Source organism: Bradysia coprophila, assembly GCF_014529535.1.
Source record: "Bradysia coprophila strain Holo2 chromosome IV unlocalized genomic scaffold, BU_Bcop_v1 contig_106, whole genome shotgun sequence".
Lineage (NCBI taxonomy): Eukaryota > Metazoa > Arthropoda > Insecta > Diptera > Sciaridae > Bradysia > Bradysia coprophila.
Genome location: NW_023503372.1, coordinates 3,962,735 through 3,974,932, shown reverse-complemented (window position 1 = coordinate 3,974,932; position 12,198 = coordinate 3,962,735). Strand labels below are relative to the sequence as shown.

Here is a 12,198-nt window from a genome sequence, read left to right as displayed (position 1 = left end):
GGGACCGTCCATAAAAGACGTTATCCTAAAGCAGGAGTGCGGTTAATCGAACTGGGAATGAGCGGTATATGAGGTGATGGAAGTCCACCGTCTTATCTAGAAGGAACTGCTCCTTCTGATATATTTTAAGCTCAACATCTAAACTGACATATTAAAAATTTGCATTGCAAGATCCTCAGCCTAGAATATAAACGCTGAAGTGAAGGTAGTGCCCATCCACAGTTACACACGAGTCCACAGTTTCAGGTGAATGAGGTTGCACAGATATTGAATTCTTTGCGTCAGGTTACAGCTTGTGGTGAGTTCGGATTGATTTCAAACAAACGTGCCAGGTGAATGAATTTACTTTAAATGGATTCGAAATTCAACTGAGCGTTTGTATTACCTTCCTGGTTTATATCCTTTGCACAATAAGAGGTTTAAATGCTCAAGCTCTGCTTCACCCACCATAACTAACTTGTAACCTTTGTTGGACTGAGCTACAAACAAATTTTCGTTCAAAGAAAATTTTAAGAATAGGAGGGTCTGTCATTTTAAACAATCATAGAGAAGGATACATTCTCAATTTGGACAGTAGCAGGGCTTATAATTCGGAAATTTAATTCAGAAAAATTCCGAATAATTCTTTCAAATTACAAAAAAAAAATAATTCGAATTTTCTAAGATTTTCGCGAATTTTCTCGAAAGAGTTTATCAATCCGGTACTCTCGAATGAATTTTTAAATTGAGTGGATTTTGTAGAACGACGATCGAGCTTTTATTGGAAGGTAAATGGAGTGCTCCTAAGAATACGAATTTACGTCAGTCGTGAAAATCCTACGAGTCTTGAGTCAGTCCTCGAGATCTAGGAGATGACAATCTGTGACATTTTGCTAGTTATCTTCATCCTTCAACCAAAATCGTTGGGCTAACCGAAAAAATATTCTGAAGACAGAACGTCTCACATGCAACGACCACCCATTAAGAACTTGTTCCAAGCGTATCGTATTGTATCGTTTCTAATCGCAAAAAAGGTGCTACTGCATTCAATCACCCATTATCCGCAAATAATTACAAGATTACGGTACAGAAGCTAATTTACTTTCAACTACCTTTTTCATGTAACCGTTTGATAGACCACAACATCACAAAAAAAAATTCTCGCCGAACAAAAACTTGACCAATTTGTTTGCCAAGACAGATTTCTCGTTTTTTTTTCAGTCGATTTTATTCAAAGCATAAATTTTATTAATTGGCCGGTAATTTAATTTTGGATGTGGAACTCATTAGTAAACATGTTTTTTTTCTGCTGATAAAATTGTATTAGATAATGACAATTCGTCGATCGGTTACATAACGTTCAGATGAATAATCCCCGGCATACAAAAAGCAACAACTTGCAAACACCGACAAAACAAGACACCAATTCTTTGCTGCCACTTGTGTATTCATTGTGCAAAATAAGTATATTATGAAATACAGCCAGCGCAACGATATAATACACAAGAAAAACGGTAAGCTGTACAAATGATATGCCACTAAAAAATTTAACTAAATCGACATAATGGTAATGCTGGTAATGCTGAAGTACTTTTACTCTTATAAAAATGGTTACTTTTCGCTCGGTAAAGGTTCAAAGTCATGTTGTTATTATGGAGTTCACTGTTCACCTTCTATTTTGGTGTGCAGCGCACATACTTTACAATGTTTTAAGATTTTTGCCGCGCGGTAATTACACATTTATTTTTGATTATGACTTGTAAGCGGTCAGATTCATAAATTTAGTATTCAATTGAATAGTGCCCGACATGGAATAGCCAAGTCGTTTTTTCATTTACTTTACGTTTCGTAATATTATTAAAATTTGCGTTTGATCGGAAACTTTAACATAAAAAAGTGGAAATGATCACTTCCATCTGGTCAATTATGGTACTTTCCACCAATAGCGCTAAAGTGCATTGCACGGAATATTCGATGAATGTGAGAAGAAACGGCGAGTTCCTGTTGAGTAGTCGACGTACTCACCGTTTCTTTAGGAAGTCGTCGTTTCTTAAAATGTTGTAATAGTACATTACTATACTAGTATCACGATGAGTAAAAGTACCTCGGGCTGAAGCCCTCGGATACTTTTACTCATCTGGATACGAGATATCAAATTATTTCACGTGTAAAGTATAACGTTTTACTTTACGAGCGAGGGAAAAGGTTTTCACTAGTGAGGGAATAGCCACTTTACCTCACTAGTAAAGTAAAAAGAAATTTTATTTTACAAAATGTTAAAGAGGTGAAGAAACGGTAACTTGAAGAAGTAATGCTGAGTTCATGAAGAAACGTCGACAACTCATCATTTATTGAAGAACTCGCCGATGATACTCATGTCATCGAATTTTCAGTGCAATTCAAAGTGCGTTGGTTCTAAACCAAAATTGGCTGTTGATTGGCTCGTTTCGATCTGATTTACTTATGGGTAAAAGCAACGTCTTCCTTTTTTGAATTTGGCATATGCGCCAGTTCAAATACACCATTCATACTCAATGGTGATCATCTTTTGACGTCGACGGTTAAATTATGGCTAATGATCAATGCACCCAACATAGTAGTAGGGTATGGTGATGTGACGAAACACTTTATTTAATACCATTAATGATTTGCCATGTAAAAAATCCCACTTTCGCATCTAAGCTGTTGCTTCTTATCCTCTCCGATTTCTCTCAAGCCGTAATACGGTGTCCGTATGCTATTTCAAATGGCAAATGAGACGAAAGTGGGATTTCTTATGTGTCTAAAACAGTAATGGCATTAACAATACTGTTAATGGTAATAATGGTATTATTATTGGTATTAAATGGAGTAGTATTTAGACACAACAAACATTCTATCACAATAACTATGGGATGTACTTTGGTATAATGAACGTATTTGATTCGGTTACTTGTTACTAGCCTTTTTGTTGACTTTGTCTAAGCCATCTGTTATATATTTGGTATCTGTTGGCCTTCTGTTGCATTTCATAGCAAAAAGTCCGGTAAAAGTTTTTCATTTGAAGGAAAAGATTTCTTTTCAGTCGATTGGAAATACTTAAACTAAACAAAGTAACAGACTCGATAACAATAAAAGTTTACAAACTCTTAATAAATATACATCAAAAGAGACCTTAAGGATTGATTTCCACTTACTAAAAAGTACTCCGTTTGAGAGACAAAATTGATTTTTTTCAATTTTTGCTTTGTTTCTTGACAGTTTGCTTTCTCACGGCTTTCACTTAGAGTACTTTTTGTTGAATGGAGACCACCCTTAACCATCGAAGACCTAAAAGTTCTGCAGTGCTATATCAATCTCTGATTTCTCTTACTTCTCTCATTTCTTCATAGTGAGAGATGTGAGAAAACTAGTTTGTCGGTGTAGGCTTTCAGAAAATTTCGGAAAATTCATCTAATCAACGCACTGCTCCTAGCATGAACATAAGAAATATTTGGAGGCGGAGCAGTGCGTTGATCTAATTTACAGTAAATGACGTTCTATGTAAGGTCGGTAATTGATAAAATGAATTTTTTGTTTAGAAAAATCTTACCTTTGGTTCGCGGCTTTCAAATGTACGTACAGTAGTGCTGTTAACGGTTTTATTGGGACGATACTCTTTATAGCGTTGTCGCATTTCGTCTTCACGAACCATAAACTTGTCCTTCTCCTGTTTATTTTCCAGCTTCTTTTTCGAAGAGCCGGTAAATAACTGTTTGACCTGTTGATTAAAGCAATGGAAAAAAAGAAAAAATTTGGTTCACTCCACTGTCTCAAACACACAATTGTTTTCCTGCATAGCAAACCTTTTCTAATCCCCCGATTTTCTTTTCGCTCTTTAAAGTGCCACTCTTATTGATCGATTTTTCAGTTTTATTACTCTTCAGCGTTCCACTGGGATACTTGTCCAGCCTAGGATCGAAGTGTGAACCATCGTCGATGCTCCTTTCACGGAAAACGAAACCGAAACGTTTCGCCTGAAGTTGTTCGGAATGTTGTTTCTCACGCTTTATGAACAAGTCTGATGCTTTGATGTCGTCACGAGTGGTACGTCGCTTCCATCTTGCAGAAAGAAATTAAGATTTTAGACCTACGATCGAATTGTCTTCGGCTTGTGAAAACATTACCTGGGTGACACACCATCGTTGAACGAATCTTTGCGATAGTCATTTTCAATGCCCGAATCTCCTTTGTCGAAACTCCGTTGTTGCTTCTTTTCCCGTTTTAGCGATTGGAACTTATCGGATCTGTTAGCAGACTGTTGAGTTTGTCTGTAATTTTGTTCCGGCGACGAACGATTCACTTCGCTAAATTGGGAATCCAAACTTTTTGGTTCAAATTCTTGACGATATTTTTCTTGGAAGTAGCTGGTGTTCGGTTCCAAGTGTTCACTGTGCATGTAGTCACGGTTATCTTCAATGTAACCCAAATCGATCTCTCTCGGCGAATTCAGTTTTCGTCGTGTGTGATATTCCCTGGTGTGCGGTATACCATCCACACCCACAGTAGTCTCCTTTCGATACTGATCTCGATAGCCATCGTGACCGTCATGATAATACCGAGTTTCGCGTACGATTTTCGAGTTCGATGCCTCTCGAGATGGTGAAACATGCGATCGTTCCGGTGAATATTTGTTTGATTCATTGTATCGATGGTACTGGGAATATTCACGTTCAGGTGACCGGTATTCTCTTGGATGACTTTGTGCTCGGCGCTGATAATATTCATTCGAGTGACCATTCATTTCCTTTTCATGCGAGTCCGATCTGATTTTGGTATCCAAAAGTTCAGTCGACCTCTGCCTATTGAATATGCGTGACTCAAGCATTTTCCGTCTATTGCTCAGGTCGCTCATTTCGGGAAAATGTTCGTTTCGGCGCTCTTCTGTACCGTCTGCTCTGCCTCTGTACGAAGCATCCAATTGAATTCGAACTGGTGACACGACATCACGGATAACAGGAACAATTGGTGGTTCGTCATAGTCACGCCTAGTTTCGAAACCCAGTCCTTCATCTTCGTCGCTATTAGTCTTTGCTGTTCCATTCAATTTCTTATCAAAATAGTCGCCGTTGACTTTACGTCCAATATCCAAGTGTCTAACTGGAGATATGGACCGTTCATGCTTTTCGATATTTTTAAACAAAATGTTTGAGTGACTAGAACTTTCTGGTTTCTTTAATCCAACGGAATCAACGGTATCACCAGGTGATTGACTAGCAAATAGTTCACGGTCCTTTGAATTGTAACTCGAATGAATCGTTTGCTTCGATCTGCCGTCTGTGTCACACACAACCTGTGCGTAAATAATTTGATCATTTGGCCGCGTATATGAAAACGCTGGACCATGTAAATGAGGTAGCGGTGAATATCGTTCCATTGATAATCTTTTTACGATTCCGTCAACTGTAACGCCTTTGGTCAACGGAGGTTTTTGTATCGGCTGTTGCGAACTGTGCATATCCTCGGAGGATTTCGAGTGGTTGACGATCGACGTTATCGTGTCTTTTATGGAATCGGCTATCGGTTTTGATGGTACAAGATCTAAGTCTTCTTGACTAGTATATCCTATGTTGCCGGGTGGAAGATTTACAGTTGAACCATTTCGGTTGGCACGACCAGGCTTTGCGGGAGACGAAAAGTATGATTCACGCGGTGGATTCTCAATGATAGGACTCAACGGTTTCTTCTTGGATATTACAACGTCATCGCTTTCGCTGTTATTCCGTTTTCGTATGGCTTTTCTAATGGCTTCTTTGGATTCACCAACGTCACTTTTACTTCGCGTGATTTTCTTAATTTGATTTTCTTTCGAATCAATTTGATCTGAACTTTGGTCACCTTTTTTACTAAAAATATTGAAAATCGACGGTCGTTTCGATTTTTTGGCTGAAGCGTCACTTACACTTCGACTAATCGGTTTCGCTGCCTTTTTCCTAGTCGGTAGTGAATGGAATTGACTTGTGTCGTCTATATGGATTCAAAATGTTCGGTTAAAGTCAAAATTTACATGCGATCACGTTTCCCCTAATCTCGACGTACTTACCGTTCTTTCGTTCAATTCTACCACGACTTTTTACATTTACACGTCCGCCAATAATATCGCTGCCACCCTCAGCAGTACATTTAACACGTTCAGCTTGGGATAGTACTAGCGCAGCTTCTTTCAGTATTCCTTCTTCGGTTAGATCTGATGGCAGTTCACGTCTGAGTTGCGGTGATTGTGTGTGATTAGCATGGATTTGATGTGTTGGATGGTTAGTGTGTTCATTGGGTCGCGAACCTATAACAAAATGTTGACGGGATGTTAAAACAAAAGCAGCCGATTTTTAAGTTCACATTCGAAAATCTAAGGCTGAGATTGATGTTCCACCAGGGACGATTTTTGAAACGTTTTCCAGAATTTTCTTAAATTTTCCTACAGTGAACGACATCTCAAATGTCTCACTGTCAAATTTTTCTGAGAATTTTATTGTGTCATTGCAAATTCACAATGACATTCTCTGAAAAAAAATGACAGTGAGACATTTGAGATGTCGTTCACTGTAGATTTTCATATATTTTCCTAAAAAATATTTCTGCGAAAATTCGTAAAAATGTAGGAAAAAAGTGAGAAAATTCGGGAAAAATGTAGAAAAATTTAGGAATTTTTAAAAAACTAGTCTTTTTGTTATACCCAGAGCTCAGCGGTGTCTAGTCTAGTATAAATATTCAATGTTACAGGTTTTATGTCACAGCAACAAAATTTAAATGTTAGACATCACCAAACTGTTTATCAAGTTATTTACAGGTGTTTATACAGATGAAATGGAGAAATAAGTTTCTTTAAAGTTCAGGGTTACAATACCTCATAAATTACTCTTCTAATTCGTCCATTCTTTTTTTTAAATTAAATTTCATTGTATCTCAGTCTCCCTTTGCTTTAATGTTTTTTTTACCCTTTTCCAAGTCAATACTGGTTCACATAATTCAAGATAAAATCAAACCATTTTTTTTTCGGTAAAATTCGATCGAGGAAGACTAAAGTCAGATAAATTAGTGTGGTAGTAGCATTGGATTTAGAAATTTAACGATTAATTCGACAAGACAAAAAAACCAGTACCACAGGAAGAGGAAATATGTGTCGTCTTCAGATCGGTATTACTGGTCGAGTATAGTGTGTTATAATAATAGTGCTGGTATGACGTAAGTAAGACTTACTGGACATCGCTACTTTCCGAAATTTCAGCATCTTAGGCTCTGTGATACTGTGTGGAGTTGCTCAGATTTATATTTTTTTGAGACGAATTAAATTGCGTTGAACCTAAGAAGACAGTTTACCAAAGATCAGTAAACAATTTGATTTTTTTTTGTTCTTTTAAATTCGTTAGTGGTGGTTGCGTTAAATTTATGATAATGATTGCGGTTCAATCTGTTGATTTTATTAATCAGATGCAGATGTACAATTTGAATATGGATGGGTATATGTTGCGATCTTGAGGTGTCAGTTAAATAATAATAAAAAAAACGATAAATCCATAAAATTATTATTCATCTTATTGCAGAAGTTAATTTGTTAAATTGAAAAATTAGAAACGGAAGGTCTGTCAACATTGTATGATATTTGATATTCAGTGTCGTTTTCTTTAGGAAGTAGCAAATGTGTATAATGTTAATGCAGCTAACTGATAACGAAGCTTAAATTGAATCAGAGTCGTAGCTACAAGATTAATCGGCGGACAGACTCTTTTCGAAACGGCTAGTCATCTGTAATCGACATCAAAGACAAAACAAGCAGTGATATGGACTCTCAGATAGACACATGTTAAAACGAATGAAGTAAAAGATTCGGTATTGTGTATATGACTGGAATATGTTTTAAACAAAAGCAATTGTAAATGGTTGACATTTGTGATAAAAATAATAATTGAAAAACTTAAACTCGTTGCTTCGACTGCTTCTAAAGGCTTCTAAAGGACGATGTTCTCATCACATTAGAGTCTTATAATTATAAGTTATTGTTTTGAGCGACACCGTTCATTAGCAACATGAACTAAGCATTTAGAGGCGAAACCAATTTTATTTAAATGTCAAGGAATAAAAAGTTGAAAAGACCAGTTTTCGTGTGAGGCGAAGCCGAGGTCAACAATTATGTACGAAAACATGACTTTACATTGTTATCCAGAGTTTTGTAATGGATTTTACACCAATTCTATTGTTTTACCTAGCCATTTTCGAACGAACGGTATCAAGATCATGTAAATTCATTTAGTCACTGACCACCCGGGAAATGAGTCATTACTTCATTGACATTAGCGTTGAAACTCACCCGGGGGCTTAGTAAGGAAAAATAACTGACGTCTGATGTCCTTGTTTGAAACTTCGTTTTTTTCCATGTGTGGTAGCATCCGTCGCACTCGGCTCACTTGGCAAAATAAACAGTTCCCAACAAGGACGTAATCTACAATTACTTCCAAAAAGTTATTTTTAATCCTAGTATCATGCATGTACTGACTCACTTTCGGGGGGTGATGCAAGTAAAATACAAAACAAGGAGTTTCATCATTAAAATAGAGTTACAAATGAATTGATATTCAATTACAAGAGGTCCATTGGATTTCTTTTTCGCTGGTGATACTTGAAAAGGTCAAAAGTTTATGGTAACGTATCGTTGCACAGTGCATACAACGATTTCCTGCTCAGACAGCTTCCAACGATCATAGCGATTATGACAACGAGTTTCGAATCAAACTTTTCATTTCAAATCGTAATGACAATTTAGTAAAAAAAAAAGTCGTCTGATTAATGGCTAACTTATAACCAATATTAATTATTAAATCGCTATCGTAATATCGACGCTATTCTGCGCGAAAATATATCGTCATTGATGAGAAACAAATAGAAATGATTATGCAAATTTCCGCTTAGTGCCAATATTCCTATTCGCATATACACAAAATAGTTATACAAAATGTAATCGTCTAAAACCTACCTATCAATTCGCATGTTCTTATATGTGATAAGTTATACACCAACAAGGTGTATTATATTTGTCATATAATAACTTTTCAACAATAAACTGGTTTGCCAACTTAATAAAATGTTTTCTTCTCGTTATTATATATGTTTTGTGCTGTGAATAACTTAAGTTTTCGACAAAACTTCCAAAAATTCATACATTTTTTTCCAACGACTTCGATTTGTTTTTTTGTGTTTTGTGTGCGAAAAATGATTCTTTTTGCTATTTCAGTTTTAATCAGACAAGGTCATTTCAAAGGTACAACCAACGACATTTTAACATCAAAACTTTGTGTTCTGAAGTGTGCACTTTACATGACCTTTAATGCGAAATGAAAAAACTCCACAATGAGAATACGTAGGCGTGTAGCCAATATGTTTAATTTAAATGTTTTATACCTGTTAACATATTGTTAATAATCCATTTTTTTGCTGAATTTTTGAACGATAGTGGTACACCACCTTTTAACCATATCATCTGTTGTCGTCAGAAATGACGAAATATAACGTGATGGTCGACGCTTTACATGGTCTTATATGGCGAAATGTATGTTTAAACAAATGAAGGAATAGACTTTCCCTGTCTGCGGTATTATTAACCTTACTTTTTAACCACAAACCACTTGTTTCAAGTACATGTTTTGACGCCATCAGCTTCATAAAAACCCTTGAAATTTCTGAAAATTCTGGAAATCCTTAAAAATTATCGAACATCTTGATTTCAAGAATTTTCATGGATTTCAAGAGCTATCAGGATCTGAGCTATCTGAATATTAAAGAATTTAAAAAATTCTCAAAATTAGGCCCTGGGGCATGTACAATTGTACAATGTATTTAATTAAATCAAAAGCGATAAAAACATGAAAAGTCTCGTGTGTTTATAGACCTCAGCTTCGGCCCGGAACTACAAAATTCACACCACAACTGCACACTTCACAACTGCTCGTTTGTAAAAACACATGAGTGAGTTGGCGAGAATTTTAAAGCTGTTTGTTCTGGTTTACTAACCGAAAATAGTCCACATGTAATATGATCATTTTTGAAGAGGGAAAATTGCTACGGAATGGTCAACTTTCGGATGGCGCAGGATGAAGATAGAATTTATCTCAATTGAACTTTCAAAAATTGTCAGGAAAAATGGAAATTTCAAGTCAAGTGAAAACATTGCTCTTGTTGGAATTTCCTATTTTCTCTCCTCAGTAAACAAATAGCTATTGTGTCAAACAATAAGCTATAATTTGAACAAAAGATGTGAAAGAACTTAAGAATTATATATTCGCTTGTCGTTTCTAAAAGGTTAAACAGTCAAAAGTTTAAGACTAATTTTCTCAAGTGAAACTAATATACATCAGGAAACGATCTATTGAATTTTAGATACAGATTTTAGAAAGCAATGCATTTTACTTGACGTAATTTATCGTTGCACTCCTCATAAATAACTGACGTCAGCGACGAGGTAAGATATTTGTTGTTAATTCAATAATCTTCGATCAATTAGCAATTGTATCCATTTTCTATGGCCATAACGCAGAATTAATTAACTTACGTAATCAAAACAATAATAAATTTATTGCAACTATCTCTAAACCGACCCAGACCAGGATTAAAGATCACATCATTTCTTACATTAAAAAGTTTCTTTTGTTAATATTATTAAACACAATCAATCGACTACGGGAAATTTATTGTGAACATCGCATTATATGGTGCGACGAAAACGGGTGTGGGATGGTCTTTTACTCAAAACTCTATTCGTATGTCTGAAGAAATTCAATGTGACCTTTGCGAACTCGCACGTGTAGTAAGGTTTTGTTGTTTTGTGTTGGATCATCCTCGTCGCCATCATATTGCACTTAATTTAAGTTAATTAAATAGGACATTTAGTATGATTAAAGTGTCGCATTCAAGGTTTATTAAATTCGTGTTTCAGTTTCAATCATCTACATACACACACTGAATCAAATTCGATTTAAAAGAACGTTCTTTCAATGGGCAGTGAAGCAAGTATAGTATAGTATGACAACCATACAATAAGCGATGAAAAACAGTTCCAGTTTTACCAGTGAAGTTACAAAAGTTTTGTAAAGGCTCAGAAACTTGTCAGATTCAGTTAAAGAGTGAATGCTTCAAGGCTCTGTAGGCTGTAGTGGATCAGGTGAAAAAACACTTATTTCAAAGTCGCCGACTGTAGTTACCATTTGACTACTATAAACACTCAAAATGCGGCCAAAGGTCACATTTAGGACATATGAAGCTTCATCAAGTCACAGGTTATTCAAATTAATCTTCCCAGTGACAGACCCGGACAGGCGACTCTCGATGGTCTTTTTAAATTTTTTACGGAGAAATAACGGTGCTTTTTTTGTGTGGGCTTTTTTAGCTAGTCCGGTCCTGCCCATCAATAACACACAAAATAAATTGCGGGTCTGTTACTTCTGAAATCTACTGAAATCTTTTACTTCATTAGTATTACCCTACATTTTGCTATAAAAAATTCTATTCGTCAAAGCTCGTCGTTTATTTTTGTCATCGCTGTTCGAACGAAACACTACCATGGTGGTAAATATAAATGTTTACCATTCTTACACTTCCTCTAATTTGCTTAAATACCTCAAGTGAATGTTCGAGTCGCTAACTGAATTGACAATGATGTTTTCAGTTTCTTATTCATTCCGTTTTTTTTTCGAACTCAGGTGGGTATAATTCAACTTTTAAATTTCTTATACAATGTAACAAACAAAAAGTCATGTAACTTATAATTTTGGTTCAAAATAAGTTGTACAAAAAAATACCTTTACAACAGTAAGCTTAAAACACCCACAATTAAATTCGTCGAAAAATTGCGGCAGCATTTCATTAATTTCATTAAGGTTTTTGTGCAGGTTCCAACATATTTTTTAACGTACGAAAAAACAAACAAAGTTGATTAACTTTCTCAGTTTTTCAGTGTCGTTAAAACCGTACATTCTTCCACATTAAATCAACAAAAAGGAACATCGTCATCGTCAAAAGTAAGGCTCACTGGCAAAGTTCAACGACTCAATGTGCTTGTGAACTATATAGAAAAACATTGATTGATGTTTAGGTCAGTAAAGGTCTCAAATAGAGAAAAAAAAATATATTTCGCTTAAACAGTACGTATAACATTCACACCGTGTTGCCATAAAATATATGCCAAGTTACCACTTGAAAAACTATTTTATAATT

The 12,198-nt window shown here is 35.7% G+C and overlaps 1 protein-coding gene across 3 annotated transcripts in view; it reads right to left on the bottom strand.

The window, feature by feature from the left end:
- Positions 1-12,198, bottom strand: part of LOC119070965 (msx2-interacting protein) — a 59,985-nt gene that overhangs the window by 18,734 nt on the left and 29,053 nt on the right. For 2 of the 3 annotated variants that reach the window (XM_037175536.1, XM_037175534.1), the window contains exons 3-6: positions 6,041-6,277; positions 4,125-5,964; positions 3,804-4,059; positions 3,551-3,718 (exon numbers count right to left, since the gene is read on the bottom strand). In XM_037175536.1, the coding sequence (XP_037031431.1) occupies positions 3,551-3,718; positions 3,804-4,059; positions 4,125-5,964; positions 6,041-6,277 (2,501 nt within the window). Of the gene's footprint in view, positions 1-3,550; positions 3,719-3,803; positions 4,060-4,124; positions 5,965-6,040; positions 6,278-7,194; positions 7,298-12,198 lie in introns of all 3 variants that reach the window. The other variant, XM_037175535.1, reaches the window with a different exon arrangement.